The 14,721-nt window shown below is 34.6% G+C and overlaps 1 protein-coding gene across 1 annotated transcript; it reads left to right on the plus strand.

Annotated features, from left to right (window-relative positions):
* The first annotated feature begins 61 nt into the window (after nt 1-61).
* On the plus strand, nt 62-1,509 carry LOC126707192 (pathogenesis-related thaumatin-like protein 3.5). Its single transcript, XM_050406789.1, has 3 exons — nt 62-200; nt 450-1,113; nt 1,317-1,509. Exons 1-3 carry the CDS (start codon nt 140-142, stop codon nt 1,450-1,452), a joined length of 861 nt encoding a protein of 286 aa, XP_050262746.1. The 5' UTR covers nt 62-139; the 3' UTR covers nt 1,453-1,509.
* The last annotated feature ends 13,212 nt before the right edge of the window (nt 1,510-14,721 follow it).

A 14,721-nucleotide genomic window follows, 5' to 3' on the forward strand; every position in this document is an offset into this window, starting at 1 on the left:
TAGGATGTAGATTCACTCTCGCGTACACGTATTCTTCCTTCTCTTTTATTTTATTTTATTTTACTAGACACCTCTGTACTCTCTCTTATAAAACATATCTCCTCACATATAATTATCCTCAGCAAAAGCAGAGAGAGTGATGGCTTCTTTTTGCAGCGTACTTCTGACAATTGTGTTCATCTTCACTATCATTGCATCAGGTACATTCCTTCTCCACCCTTTTGCCTAATGTTCTAAGATTTATTTGTATTTTTATGATTAGCAAAAACCACTAGACGCCTGATATATTTTCAAATTCATGGTTCAATTTGTCCCGACATTACACCATTGCATGCATCTAATATTTGACTCAGACACTTAAATTTTCGTGTCAAAGTTGGACTACAAAATTCTGAGGACATTGACTTCCATTAATATGCTTACAAATTTTTGCACACCTTGTGCGACAGTGACTAGAATATCCAGCAGTACAAGAACTTTCACCATAGTAAATTCCTGCAAGGAGACAATATGGCCAGGAATAACACATAGCGAGAACATCAGTGGTGGTGGAATTGAACTAAAACCAGGCAAATCTACTGTTTATACCGCTTCATCTGGGTGGGGTGGACGCATTTGGGCTCGAACCAGTTGCAAATTCAACAAAAATGGCAATGGCACATGCCAAACCGGTAGCTGTGGCAGCACCCTCAATTGCACTGGCCCGAGTAGCCCTCCCACCTCCATCGCCGAGTTTAACCTTGGAGAAATCGATTATTATGATGTTAGCCTTGTAGATGGTTTTAACTTGCCTGTGATGGTTAAAGCTTTTAATGGTACAGGCAATTGTAGCACTGCTGGCTGTGATGGAGATATGAGGCAAAATTGCCCATCAGATCTTACCCTTAAGGCCAAAGGGAAGGTCATAGCTTGCCGAAGTGCGTGTGATGTGTACAAGACTGATGAGTATTGTTGTAGAGGAAAGTATGGAAAGCCTGACACATGTTTACCTTCAAACTATTCCAAGAGTTTCAAACAAGTATGCCCGGCTGCATACAGCTACGCATATGATGATCCTACTAGTGTCATAACTTGCTCTGGAGCAAACTACGTTGTAGCCTTCTGTGCAACAAGGTAAGACCATATTTAGCGCAATTGAAAAAATTTTAAGCTCCATTTAAATATTAAAAAAAAAAAAAAAAAAAGAAGCTCCAAGCACTTAATATTTGTAGTTAATAGTTGAGAGTAAAAATATGTATAAGAATGTTTATCATATTTGAATATGCCATGCGTTTCTTACAATCTTTTAATTTTAATTTTTTTTTGGTTGAATACAGGAATCAAACGGTATGCTCTTATCATGATAATCAACTTTTCTGTAATCAATCAAAGGGCTTAAAAGTAGTCCCTCACAGATGGTGGGTTGCGGTGCTTGCTATACCCTTGATGTTAAAATTATGCGTAATGTTCTAGCAAATTCTATATAATGTTCCATAATCTAAAACTCTACTCAATCTTACTTTGTTTTTACTTTGTTTTGAAATTTATCAAAATGAAACTCCCTTGAATTTTGAATAAATACAATAATTAAGTTTATGCCCTTTTATGCTGTGATTTCACTAATGGTCTGTTTGGATGTTTAAAAAAGGAGGGAGAGTAGAGTAGAGGGGAGGAGAGTAGTTTAATTACCTTGTTTGGAAGTTTTTTAAGGAAGGAGGGGGAGGGATTTGGAGGGGTTTGGAGGGGTTTCAACTACTTCTAACCCCTCATTTTTAATTCCCCCAAATTGGAGAGATTTGGAGGGAGAGTAGAGTAGATAAATTATTGACAAAATGAATTTCCTAATTTATCCTTTCTAAGTTAACAAAATTACAAACTGATTATATAAATAATCATTGTTTGTTTCCTGAGAAAATTTAACACTGTTATCTAATGAACTCTGTTACACTGTTACACTTTAACCCCCAAAATAATCTTTGGTTGTTAGGTTTATTAAAAGCACCGATTATGGAGGCAGAAAGTATTGTTAAGTAAGATTTGTTCTAGCCAGAACACAAAATCAGTGCGCTAGTTATCAATCTAAGGCATGATTAGAATCAGGTATCATAAATCAAATTCAATATATACATATATATATATATATATATATATATATATATATTTGAAACCAAAATAAGCAAAAAGAGATGATAAGTGTTAAAGAACATAAATTCATTAGTACTGCTGCTTGATAGGCAGAATATTTGATTGGCGTTTTTAAATTGAAGAAACTTTGTATTCCTAGTCCAAGTGCAATTCGTATTACTATTATTCAAAGGAAAGCCACCGCCTGTTCTAACTTCTAAGTGCATTAGGAGTCTAAATAAATAGCTTGTAAAAGCCAAATATTTATGTGGGTGCATTAGGCTCCACCAAAATCTCTGACCCCCAACGGCTAGCTAATATACAGTAATTAAGGAACTCTGTTACACTCTGTTTCCCGTATATAAGAACAGAGCAGCTGTATTTTCCGTTTGGGAGAAGGTGAAAATCAATTTCTTCACTACTTCTTGGGCTACACTGGTAGAGCTAGTCTCAACAAGAAAAAAACCAAACAAACCACAATCAAATCAAACAAACCAAACATTTTTTTTCTTATTTTAATTATTATCAATTAAAGATGGTTTTTTTTTAATATAATAAAAAAGTAGAAAAAATATTTAATCATATACTAATGTTAATTATTTAATTCACATAAAAAAATTATAAAAAAAATATACTAACAAATTAATCATAAATCAATGTTGCAAGTTCATTTTCAAATAGGGGTAAATTTGTCTATTTTAATCATTTCCTCTCCTCTCCATCCTAATTTTTAAAACATCCAAACAAGGGGAAGGGCTAATTACTCCCTTCCCCCTTACTAATTTTAAAAACATCCAAACAAGGTGGAGGGGAATCATTTTCCTCTACTCTCCTCTCCACTACTCTCCTCCCCTCTACTCCCCTCTACTCTCCTCCCTCTCAAAACTTCCAAACAGGCCATAAAGGAATATTTCATTTCGTAAAAGATTTTTACTCAAACTGCGGACACTTTCCTCCTTGAGGTAGTGAAAACTTAACTGTTGCATTTACACAAACCTTAAGGGAATGTGTCATTATATAAACATTTGGAGAGTGTTTTTTCATAATATCTCAATAAAGGTCAATGCAATTAACCCAATTTCTTTTTTGGCTGTAAGATGTCCACCATATCATTCCACTCTGGTTTGGGTGTATAAATTTTCTAGTTGTATAATCTTCTCTCGGCCAAAAGAATATGAAAAAAGGCAACACCTTCTATTGTCTTGTGAAATTAAAGCTAAGAGAGCCCTCTCCCCCAGCAACAGCATTTTGATCCAAGAAAAAGATTAGTATGCAAGATTTATAAACCAAAAAATAAAAACAAATGCAGCTTACCAAGCTAAGTCCCGTCGATTTTAAATTTCAAAACTTATTTGTGGACACGTCTTACAGACAGCACTGAGAAATGCTGCATAGAATTTCATATCCTCTTCAGTATTGCAAACACAAAAGTAACAAAAGCCTTCAACCAACATTAGTGACTAGCAATAGCTAGTGTTATAGTTATAGTTGTAGTTGGATGTGGCAGAATTATGCACAACCCTTGAATCCGACATGACATGACACGAAATTAACAGATTATGGGTTAAGGCTTAACGGATTCGTATCATATTCTGATTGACGTGACTGACTCGTTTAATAAACGTATCGGGTTTGTGTCCAAACCATGGAACTTGTTTGACCCATCTGACTCGTATAATTAAATGACATTTTACCAATATAACTTTCAAATCCTAGGTTTATAAACTTATTAGGTGTTGTGGTTTATTTTCTTTGACATATTATGATTAATTATTTATGAAATGAATATATATTTTAGTTTTGAATGATTATTTGTGATGCAATTACGCGTTAGTTTGGAATTTTATAATTAAAAAAAAAAAGGTATTTGTTTGGTTTTTCATAGTTTAGGTCAATTTGGTTAATACTAACTCATTTAATAAACAAGTCGTGTTGGGGTTGAGGAATCTTAAACCGTTTAATAAATCAAGTTAGTGTTGACCTATATTGTTAAATACTTATGAGTCAACACGACACAAACCAAACACGTGAATACAAATCGCCACCCCTAGATGTAGTTAATGTCATAAATTGATAGCAACAACTTACCATAAGATGGAACTGGCGCATGTAGATAGAGGACTAGATTCAACATAAACAAAAATACAAGTCAGCAAGCTAAGCTGAAATGCAAAACAAGGTGAAAGGAAAATTGTGAAATTTTCACCTAAGTAAGCTCCAAGTCTTGTCTTTGTTAGTGATTGTAGGTTCCTTTTTTGACCTTTTGGGCTGGCTGCTATTGATAAAGAAGGAGAGCTGGGTCTGGCTCACTTTGCAGGATATGCCAAGAACTAGTCTATGTACAAAGCAAATAACACTCGAAAGGGCAAGATAGATATATCATAAATATATATATTCTTTGTTTTCATGTGTATCATGAAAACAAAGAATAAATACTGCTTCAATAGACATAATCATGAGTAGAAAAGGTATTCTCAACAGGATGTTAACTAAAAAGAGCTCAATCCCAACTTACACAACCTTATAACCTAATAAGGCTACAAATTTGACTAGTTTGGAATGTGAGTTAGAGTAGTTATCATTAGGAGATTGTAGAGAGTATGTATTTAGGATTTCTGAGGAAGGAAAATAATTCCTAGTGATGCATGCTATACACTCCTGTCGTGAATACCCTACTCTTTTTCTCTCGAGTGTCACTTTAGCCCTTTCTCTCTTCTATTACTAGCTCCTTTTTTTTTTCTTATGAATGCCTAGGTTATTGTGTCCCTCTATTCATGTCTGTTGTTCCTATTTATACCCCAAAATCATACCTATGTAATTTCCCCCTTTTACCCTTATTCTTTTCTAGTTCTCTATTCGCTGCAAACATTCATCCTTATTGTGTGATGTTTGTTACCCATGTCAATCGGGCGTTCTCCTACTACTTTCTAACCATGTTCAATAAGATGCCATCCCACTACCCCCCCCCCCCCCTGCCTCGCCCACGTTCAGCCTTATACGTTCCCACTAAGGCGCCTCAACCCATTCCCCCACGATAGAGCAACCCCTCCCATTTTGGGTAAAAGCTAGTTTGCCATGGAGTCATCATTACTCTCTCTTCTTGAAACTGTAAAGGCTCTCATTAATTCTTTTTGTCCTCCTCTAGCATGCATCAGATGACTCTCAACTATTTCCTACCATTTTTGGCAAAGATGCTTTCCTAGCAAAGCATATTCCCAAAAGTGGTCTAGGCGGAATATGAAATATTTCCCCTCTTCATCAAGTCACACCCTCAGCATCTCGTTAGTGGGCCTTGATTTCCCTTGCATTGGCTGGGCTACGGGACAGCAAAGACCCCAACTTTGCTACATTTGTCTCCTCTTCGGGTTTGGTTTTTTTTCTTCTTTATACAATTACTACCTCTATCACTTGTTGTTACTCTTTGTTCCCTTTCATCTTTTTCCACCAAAGGAAGCTTTGGCTTCTCTTTCTCTTTTATATGGACATTATGGGCTTTATGGGCCTGTTGCCTTTCGTTGGGTTTTAGGCCCATTGTTCTTTACTTTCTTATTTATTGCAAAGGGCCACCTTTAGCTTTAATCATTTTTCCTATTTTGCTCAAATGCTTTACCACAGAATTTTCTTTACTAGACCCTTTTAGAATCTATACTTGGGCTTTACTCTTCCATTCTTTAACTGGGCCTTTGGGCTTTTATTCCTTAACACATTTCTCATTTGCACTCTTCCTCCTAAGGGCCTCTTGAGCCTTATTTCCCTATATCTTTATTATGTTCTCTCTCTTCTCTTTATTTCCCTTTCCTTCTAATATGTTGCGAACAGACTTGTCTTTCCAAGTTTCTTCCTTTAATTGCTATCTAGACATATAGCCCTTAGTTCATTTAATGTGTCGCCTATTTTACAATACTCTTCACCATTTCCTATTATTTCTCCCACTAACCCATACATATGTTCATTTCAAATCATCCTCTCTTCCCATTCTCTTTGTTATTTCTCCTACTAACCCATACTTTGTTCATTTCAACTCATCCTCTCTTTCCATTCTCTTTCTCTGTCATTTTCTTCTCCAATAAATCTATATTTTTTCATTTTTTTTCTCCTCTACTCATATCCATTTCCATGGCAACCCACCTCAAATGTTGGCTTTTCCTGCCGTAAAGGGAAAGAACCTTGTCATTGCAAATCCCTCTTCCTTGGGATCAAAGAAAGAATTAGAGGATGACCTAAACTAAAAGTTTCTTAACTAGGATCTATTTTTATCTAAGACCTTTAGTTAAACTTGCTAACTCCCTAGGTGTTTTTGTTCTGTAGATTAACAGAGGGGGAATAGTCAAAATCAAGCTCTAAGAGTCCTTTGTGTGGGGTATTTTTTTCCCTTTTTCTTTAAATTTCTTTAGTTTCTATTGAATTTTTCTACTTTAATAACCTGATTTGTAGTGTAGATTTATAACTTAAATAGTTTAGAAGCATGATAAGTTAGATAAGATGTAGTTTCTTTGAGTGTTATTTATTGCGTATTTAGATAGGGATGCGCATGCATGCATATGCATCTCCACGAACATGAATACACATGCTTATGCATGCGCACACATTTTCAACCTAGAATCCCAAAATTTTTGTTCTTTGACTTTTTCTCTGTCTTGATTAGTTTAAATGTATGTTTAAGTTCTATTTGAGTCAATTTTCACATGTTCAAGCTAGAGGTTAGTAGTATAACATGTTTGTATGCTTAATCTATTAGATTGATACTTACGGCTTATGTGCTTTGGTGAACAAACACAAACATACATTTGAACATGAACATGCATGATGCATAAGTATTGCAATGCAATAAGGTAAGTAAAGGTAAGTTATGCATGATCACATGAACACACATATGAATTCGATTATGTACATGATATGTTTTATAGATATGATGAGTTTGGTGATGAACATGGTGAATATGCCTGTTGATGATGATATGATGTTTTCTTTGTGATGATGTGATGTTACTGCTTTATGATGATGATGTGGTTGCTGCCCTTGGTTATGTAATGTGTTATGTCATGAGATAAAGCATGAAATGCTTAGATGAATGGTAGGATATACCATGCCTAGATGAATGTTAATTAGGCTATGCATGTGGATGAAATAAAATGTTATGTTTAGATGCATGTTAGGACATGTATGAAATGTCATGTGATGTATGTGTTATACCATGCTTATATGAATGTCAGGGTGTATGCTAGAGAAACCTTTGATGGAATTAGGATGTGGAATACAATGAATGGAGGCCGACCCACAGGTCGTGTAACGTTGGGTGCCTAACACCTTCCTATCCGCATACCTAAACTCTAGACACGTGTTATAGTAAGATCAGGCCCTCCCAAGGTAGTCAAAGGTGAAATGCGCCCTTAAGGCTCTAAAGACTTGTATCGCTCGAGGCGATGAGGGGCCAAAAAGGCGCTAGCCCGAGTGAAGCAAGGTGCCAAATTCTAAATATAGTTTTTTTTACATATAGGGTTCCATTCTAATGTATTTGATGTATAAGAATACTATATAAATAAATCTAAATTTGTTCCTAGTGGATAGGAGCTGGTCTATAAAACTAGTTTTTGAGTTTGAATCCAAATAGAGCCTATGTTTGTGATAAAAAAATTAATACATGCATTATGCATCATACTCATAAATCACCATTAAAAATTAGTATCCATCCAAATATCAACTAAGTCTGAATATTAAACCAAAATATTGTTCATAACTTCATATTAGAAAGATAAGGGAGTGTTGCTGTGAGATAGTGAGTTCAAGAAGAAGGGTAAAGGAAAAAAAAGTAGTAGAGAAAAATAGAGCGGAGAGAGTTGTTGGAGACACTTAGAGTCTGAGAGAGAACGGTAAAAGAAAAAAAAAACGAAAGGAATAAAAATATTACCTAAGAAGAAGAAATAGCAATGCTTTGCTCTAAAAGTTGCTAAATAGTGTTGTTGAAGAGTGATTCCTGAAGATTCTTTTGGATATTTTGTTTTATGCTTTTTTATTTTATTTTTTATATTAATTTATTTTAACTAGCAAGTGACAGCTCATCCCCACTAAAGGATAATAGGTTTAAAATCAACCTTGCAACCACTTAAATTTAGAAAACATGCCATTAGTGGCTTTAAAAGCCAAAATTTACTAAGGCTCTCGCCTTTCACCTAATAAAAAATATCTAAGTAAGCACCTAGGCTCCAAAGGCAAGCCCCTCGCTAAAGGCGCCTCACCTCAATGCCTTTGAGGTGCTTTTATGGCGCCTCGCCTCGCCTGGGCGCCTAGGCGAGCGCCCAAAATTCTTTTGACTACATTAGTCCTTCCACAAGGGGCGCTCATATTTATGATTCCTAAACATAAGCTACGTGGTAACTCCATTATTACCCTCCACTATGATCCACTTGGCCAAAAAAATCAAACAACATATGATATGGCCGCATTGTGGGTGCTTATGTGGGTGCAAGCGCTCACGACGAGTGGTTTCCTCGTGGCAAATACACCTCGACCTGGAGTGGATGGGGCGGAGGGTGAAAATGGAGTTGCCACATGGTTTAGGACCCTGAACCAAATTGGCATTTTGGGCCACTTACTTACATGCATAGGTCTGCATACCAAATTATGGATCCGAAGTTTGGGTATGGCTTAGGAAGGTGTTAGGCATCCAAGACCGTCCGGCTTGTGGGCTGGTCTCCATTATGTGTTGCTAGGCCATATTTAAATAAAGAAGGCGAAAAACACATTTTCGTCCCTATATTTTCACGCGATTCCCACTTTGGTCCCTAAGTTTTTTTTTTACCGCTTTTAGTCCCTATTTAGAAAAACGCCTTTTGTTTTAGTCCTTTCCATCAGTGCCGTTAGGGCACTGACCTACGTGACAAACAGAATTATTAAAATAATAATAAAAATTTTTATTTTGTCATTAAAAAATGCCAAGTCAGCATTTAAATTTAAAAAAAAAATTATTAATTTTAATTAAATAAAAAAATAAAAAACAGAAATAAAAATAAAAAATCACATTAATTGAGATTGAAGTATGTATTGAGCAAGAACAACAAGAACACAAACTCAAATCTAAGAACACAAAATTAAAATCTAAAAATCACAAACCCAATAAATAAGAACATCAAATTAAACCTGAACAAGGAATTAAACATGAAAACAAACACAAAACACAAACCCAAAACCTCACAAACCACTCTGTCTAACCTAAACACACAAAAAGAAATTCAAAACCTCACAGACCACTCTGTCTAACCTGAACACACAAAAACAAATTCAAAACCTCAAATTGCGGCCAAATTAGCTCTAACCAAAACTAATTCCCTCAAAGCTGAGATCGATTTTGGTATCTCTCTGTTGACTGAAACTTTTTCTCTCTAAGGTTTTTGGATCTTGGTTTGATCTGGGTTAGAGATAGTGAGAGGCTGAGATGGTTTAATCCGGGTTAGAGAGAGATGCTGAGATCAGTTGCTGGCGGTGGCGCAATGCAAGACTAGTGGCGGCCATGGCTGGTGGCGGCGCAATGCAAGACTAGAGAGATGCTGAGATCGGTTTTGTCTCTTTGATCTAAATGAAGAGATTCGGTCTCTCCCTTATGAGCACCGCTGCCAAGACAGCCACCACGACCACAAAGCCAAACCCAATGACATCTCGGTCTCTCCCTCTCTTCGATCTACACGATTGGAATGGGTTTTTGCTATTTGGTTTTCATTTGGGTTTGCTTTGTTGGGTTTGTAAATTTGGTTGAAGGTGTGTAAGTTCTTTGTGTTTGTTGAAGGTCTTTGTGATTTGAATCTTTGAAAGTCTTTGTGTTTGTAATGAGAATGTGAAAGAATCGACTGAGTAATTGTTGAGTGTCTTTGTGTTTTGTAAATATGTGGGCATGTTGTTGTGTTTTGTAAATCTGAGTGATTCTATGGGTTTGGTTGCTAAGGAAATGTAAGAAAAGAGAAAAAAAAAAATTTTTGATTCTTTAATTTTCTGGGCAAGGTTGGATGATTGACCGCGAAGAACACATGTTCTTCAAAAAAAATTGTGTTCTTAGATCTGAGTTTGTGTTCTTATTATTCTTGCTCAAGACACACTTCAATCTCAATTGATGTGATTTTTTATTTTTATTTCTGTTTTCTATTTTTTTATTTAATTAAAATTAATAAATTATTTTTTAAAATTTAAATGCTGACTTGGCATTTTTTAATGACAAAATAAAATTTATTATTATTATTTTAATAATTCCGTTTGCCACGTAGGTCAGTGCCCTAACAGCACTGACGGAAAGGACTAAAACAAAAGGCGTTTTTCTAAATAGGGACTAAAAGCGGTAAAAAAAAAACTTAGGGACCAAAGTGGGAATCGCGTGAAAATATAGGGACGAAAATGTGCTTTTCGCCAATAAAGAAGTTATTAAAAGAGCCCCAATCCTTAACCTAAACATACATCATGCACTTAAATAAAATAACACACACAAGATATTAAATATCACACAATAACTGAAAAGAAAACACATTAAAACCACGATCAAACATATACTATTAATATGGAAAACTAATCAAACAAATAAACTCAAAAAGAAAAATATCACAAATAAACCAAACATGGCAAGATTGACCAAGTAAAATACGGAAAGCAAATAAACATGAATAATTAACCTAAGCATAGTCAAACAAAATCAAAGAACCCATGGAAAAATGATTAAAACAATAAGAACAAGATTTTTATCAAATCTGGGTTTACGCATACTCAACTATGTGTATGCATGGTCAAAACCATGTGCACACATACTCAATGATACGTATGCATCCTTTAGCTCAGATTCGAAAAAAATACATTTTTATATATTTAAACAAACAAAGATATTAACAAGTATGTTAAAAACCCTAAATATTAAACTAAGAACCAAATATAACTAACCTATAATCATGTTAACACATCAAACAAGAATCAAAACCATTAAACCAAAAAAAAAAAACATTAATATTCAAACTAGCATCACATAACTAACATGTTAATATAACATAAGAATAAAATAAAGACACAAATAAAACAATTATAAAAACTATGTTAAGAAAACACGTGAATCATATTAAAAAAAGAAAGAATTTAAGGAAAGAATACTCATAATTGTTTAAGATTATGAGTTTAGAGAGAAGAAAAGAATTAAAGAACACAATAGTTTTTAGGAATCACAACTCAAGAACAAAGTTTAATTGAAAAGGGTTTTGAAAACAAATTGGAAAACTAGTTTCTACCTTAGAACTAACTAAAGAGAGGTTTTTGAATTTGTAAAAAATGTACAAAGGTGTTGTCTATGAGTTTTGCTTCTTTAGTCTCTCAAGCTTTTGATATGGATATAGCATGCCTGAGTCCATTTCCAAGGAAGGGCTAATTAATGAAATTTGTAAGTTTCTAAGGAAGGGCTAATTAACTGTTACTTATACTACAAAAAATTTAAACCTTTAGAGAATAATTTGAAGACTTGATCCAGGATGCTTAAGGCATTACATATATCCAACTATCAAACTTTTTCCATTTAAATTTTGAAAATGAACTATCAAAAAATTAGGGTTTAAGAAAAGATGGAGCAAAAAATAAACTCTCTCTAGCTAGGGTTTGGATTTGAGACTTAATATGAGTATTTATACATTAAAACTAGGGTTTTCAGGGCTTTTTAAATGTCTTTGGACATTCCCAAGAGTTTAGGGGTTGCCCCCGTTCAAAGAATGATGCTTTGGAGGCCCAAAAATCATGTTCTGAAGGTTTGGAATCGTGGCTACGTATGCAGCTTTCATGCATATGTATGCATGCTTCCCAAAAACCCTAATTTTGAATGCATTGTTGGCCCGACTTCAAATGGTCATAACTCACTCCATATAAACTCAAACATGCAAAATTTATGTTCAAATTGAAGCCTGAGATGCCTAATTTCCAATTAAAAAAATCTAACTTAAAAATGTTTTTTTGGATCAAACGTTATGGTTAAAATCGTAAGCAAATGTCATTTTTTAGCATCGTTTTTTTAAAACAATTTGAGCACTTTTGAGTTGTGATTATTTCCACACTATTGTGAACTCTTTAATTACACTTAGTTGACATATTTTAAGCTCATCATTAGGGTCAAGGACCAAAGATTATTAACGGGTACAAAATGAAGTGTCTACAGCTTGCAACCATACCCTTTTGTTCCACACGAGATTTATGTTCTCACTGAGCTTATCTTAGAACACTTGCGTTATATTTTAGCAAATGTACTACACTAGCCATACTCCACACCTGAAAATGTCCTCCAATCAGATCGGCCCACCGAGGCGAGCCTTAGGTCCCAAAATAGGACAAAGCCTCACTTCCAATTCATGAAATAAGTAAATTAACATGAAAAGTAGTGGTCTTTCACTTCTCTCAAATCATTTCACAAGGTTCTCATTAGGGTCTTCTTTCCCCACTAAATCTACCAACCCATTCCCTTGGCTAAAGTTTCCTTAGATATTAGTTAGGGACAGTGGGAATCTCGTTAATCCATTCATGTGTGTCACTAATTAGATGACGAGGCATTTAACTACGTCAATAGAATCATAGTTACTCCAGTTGTTTACCCGCGCTTAGTTGAATTTCTTCACTTTGACATGTAGAGAACTGGGTAAAAATTACATTGCCTAAGCATCCGTAAGGACCATTACAATGCATTGTTTTAATTAAATAATAGGATTCCCCTTGTACTTTCCAATTCTAAGTTGATTGTTTAACACTTAAGGAAGACCACTAAGGTGGTCATTCCTAGTCCATCCCCCGACCAACACACAACAACCTACTTTCGCCGTGGGAGTAGCTCGAGTAGTCCACTGATAGCGAACAGGTTTGGGATTGGGACCCTCATGCCCGGCCCTTAGAGCCAATCCTTTTCTCGAGGTGTTACAAATCTATTTTGCTAACTCCCCTTTTCTACATTGTTCCATCAATCTAGAGGTTTTTCACCTTGGAGACCTAAAGCAGTTATTAGTACAACCATGCGTGGAAGGCACCTGGGTTTGGATTTTCAAAGGTCGTCGAGGGTGAACTAGACACCACATGATGCTTAATGCTCTTCTTGGACCCTACCTCTGGCTTATGGACACCCCAAGAAAGGAAAGCCTTGTTTAAGGGCCTTCTTTTTTTTTTTTCTTTTTTTTTCCCCGTACGTTAGGTCCTTGGCAACGTGGCTCTTTGTGTGTATGTATTTCAAGGGAGAATTTTGTGTGTGTGTGTGTGTGAGGTCTCTTTTTCTTATTTTATTTTAGGAGTCGCCACCAATTATTGGTTTTGTATTAGGTGTGATTGATCACCTATTTGTCTAATTCTTTTTTTAGTTACCTAATTAACTAAAACCAATTCAAGGGTTATTAATTAATTAAGATAAACCAAAATCTCGAATAAAAAAAATCTTGGACTCAGAAGTTCGATTACGAGTGGGAATAGTGTTAGGCACCCCACACCGCCTATCCAAGGGATAGTAGACCATTAAATTTTAATTCCAACAATAAATTTTTAGTGAAAAAATTAGACACTTGGCATCTGGTCTTTGAAAAGGCTTTGTGTAAAGAATGTGTGAGTGTGTGTGGGTGTACATGTAAGTTTTTATTTACATATAACATATCATGTGAATATTTATTTGAAAGAATTATTTACAAACAAAGCATGTTAAATTATATGTACATAACATGTGAGAATTTACTAGGTTTCAAACATAATACATATAATTTAACATGTGATTATTATTTACTACATATTTAGTATGTGAATATGTACAACATAAAATAAGAGAGAGGGAAGGAAAGATGTCACCTTTTAGCAAATTTATCCTCCATTTTCTTAGTCTCATGCACAACATAATGAACCAAAACATTACTGCAAAGGGGAAAGGGGGAATATGTTAGCTTGATTAGTGGCTATCGGTTAAATGAAAACAAAACATAGACACAAACCTCTAAAATAGTGCAATTCCAAAGATTCAAAATAATGCACATGAATGGAAACCTTGAAAACTTACCTTTAAAAAGATAAGCAATTTCTTTTAGGATAACTCATGGCTTTTGGAAAAAGTTCATTTAGAAACTAAAGGTTTACCTCTTTTTTGGAAAAAGGGCTTCTCTTTATTTTACATTAAAAAAAATGATGAAGGTGTAGATACTAAGGAAAATGAATTTGGAACACATAAGTATTTTTTACAAGAAAAAAGTTGGTTTTTTTTTTTTTTTTGTGGAGAAAATGGGGTCCATGGTTTTATTGAACACCAAGATTTTTCTTCATTTTTTAGGATAGAAAGAACTTGATTAAAGGTTTAAACATTAAAGACCATTCTATTTTAGGAAAAGGATTTTCCATGGTTTTAGTGAAAACTATGTTTTTATCCAATTTTCAAAGAGGGTTAAACTTTGTTTGTTTGTTTGGTTATATATATATATATATATATATATATATAAGATAACCAAAAAGTTTTCAAGAAAACAAAGTTTAAGTTTGAAAATCATTTGTAACAAAGATTAAAGCAAAGAAAGCAACAATTTATTTGGAAAACATTTTTAAAACCCTAATTGAAACATGAGAAACTGGTTGATTTATAGTTATTCGAGTAGTAGATACCAT

The sequence above is a fragment of the Quercus robur genome, chromosome 11, assembly GCF_932294415.1.
Source record: "Quercus robur chromosome 11, dhQueRobu3.1, whole genome shotgun sequence".
Taxonomy (NCBI): domain Eukaryota; kingdom Viridiplantae; phylum Streptophyta; class Magnoliopsida; order Fagales; family Fagaceae; genus Quercus; species Quercus robur.

Coding starts and splice junctions, on each gene's coding strand:
- LOC126707192 (XM_050406789.1), top strand. CDS start 140: ATGGCTTCTTTTTGCAGCGTACTTCTGACAATTGTGTTCATCTTCACT. Junction 201..449: donor CTTCACTATCATTGCATCAG/GTACATTCCTTC, acceptor CTTGTGCGACAG/TGACTAGAATATCCAGCAGT. Junction 1,114..1,316: donor GTAGCCTTCTGTGCAACAAG/GTAAGACCATAT, acceptor GGTTGAATACAG/GAATCAAACGGTATGCTCTT.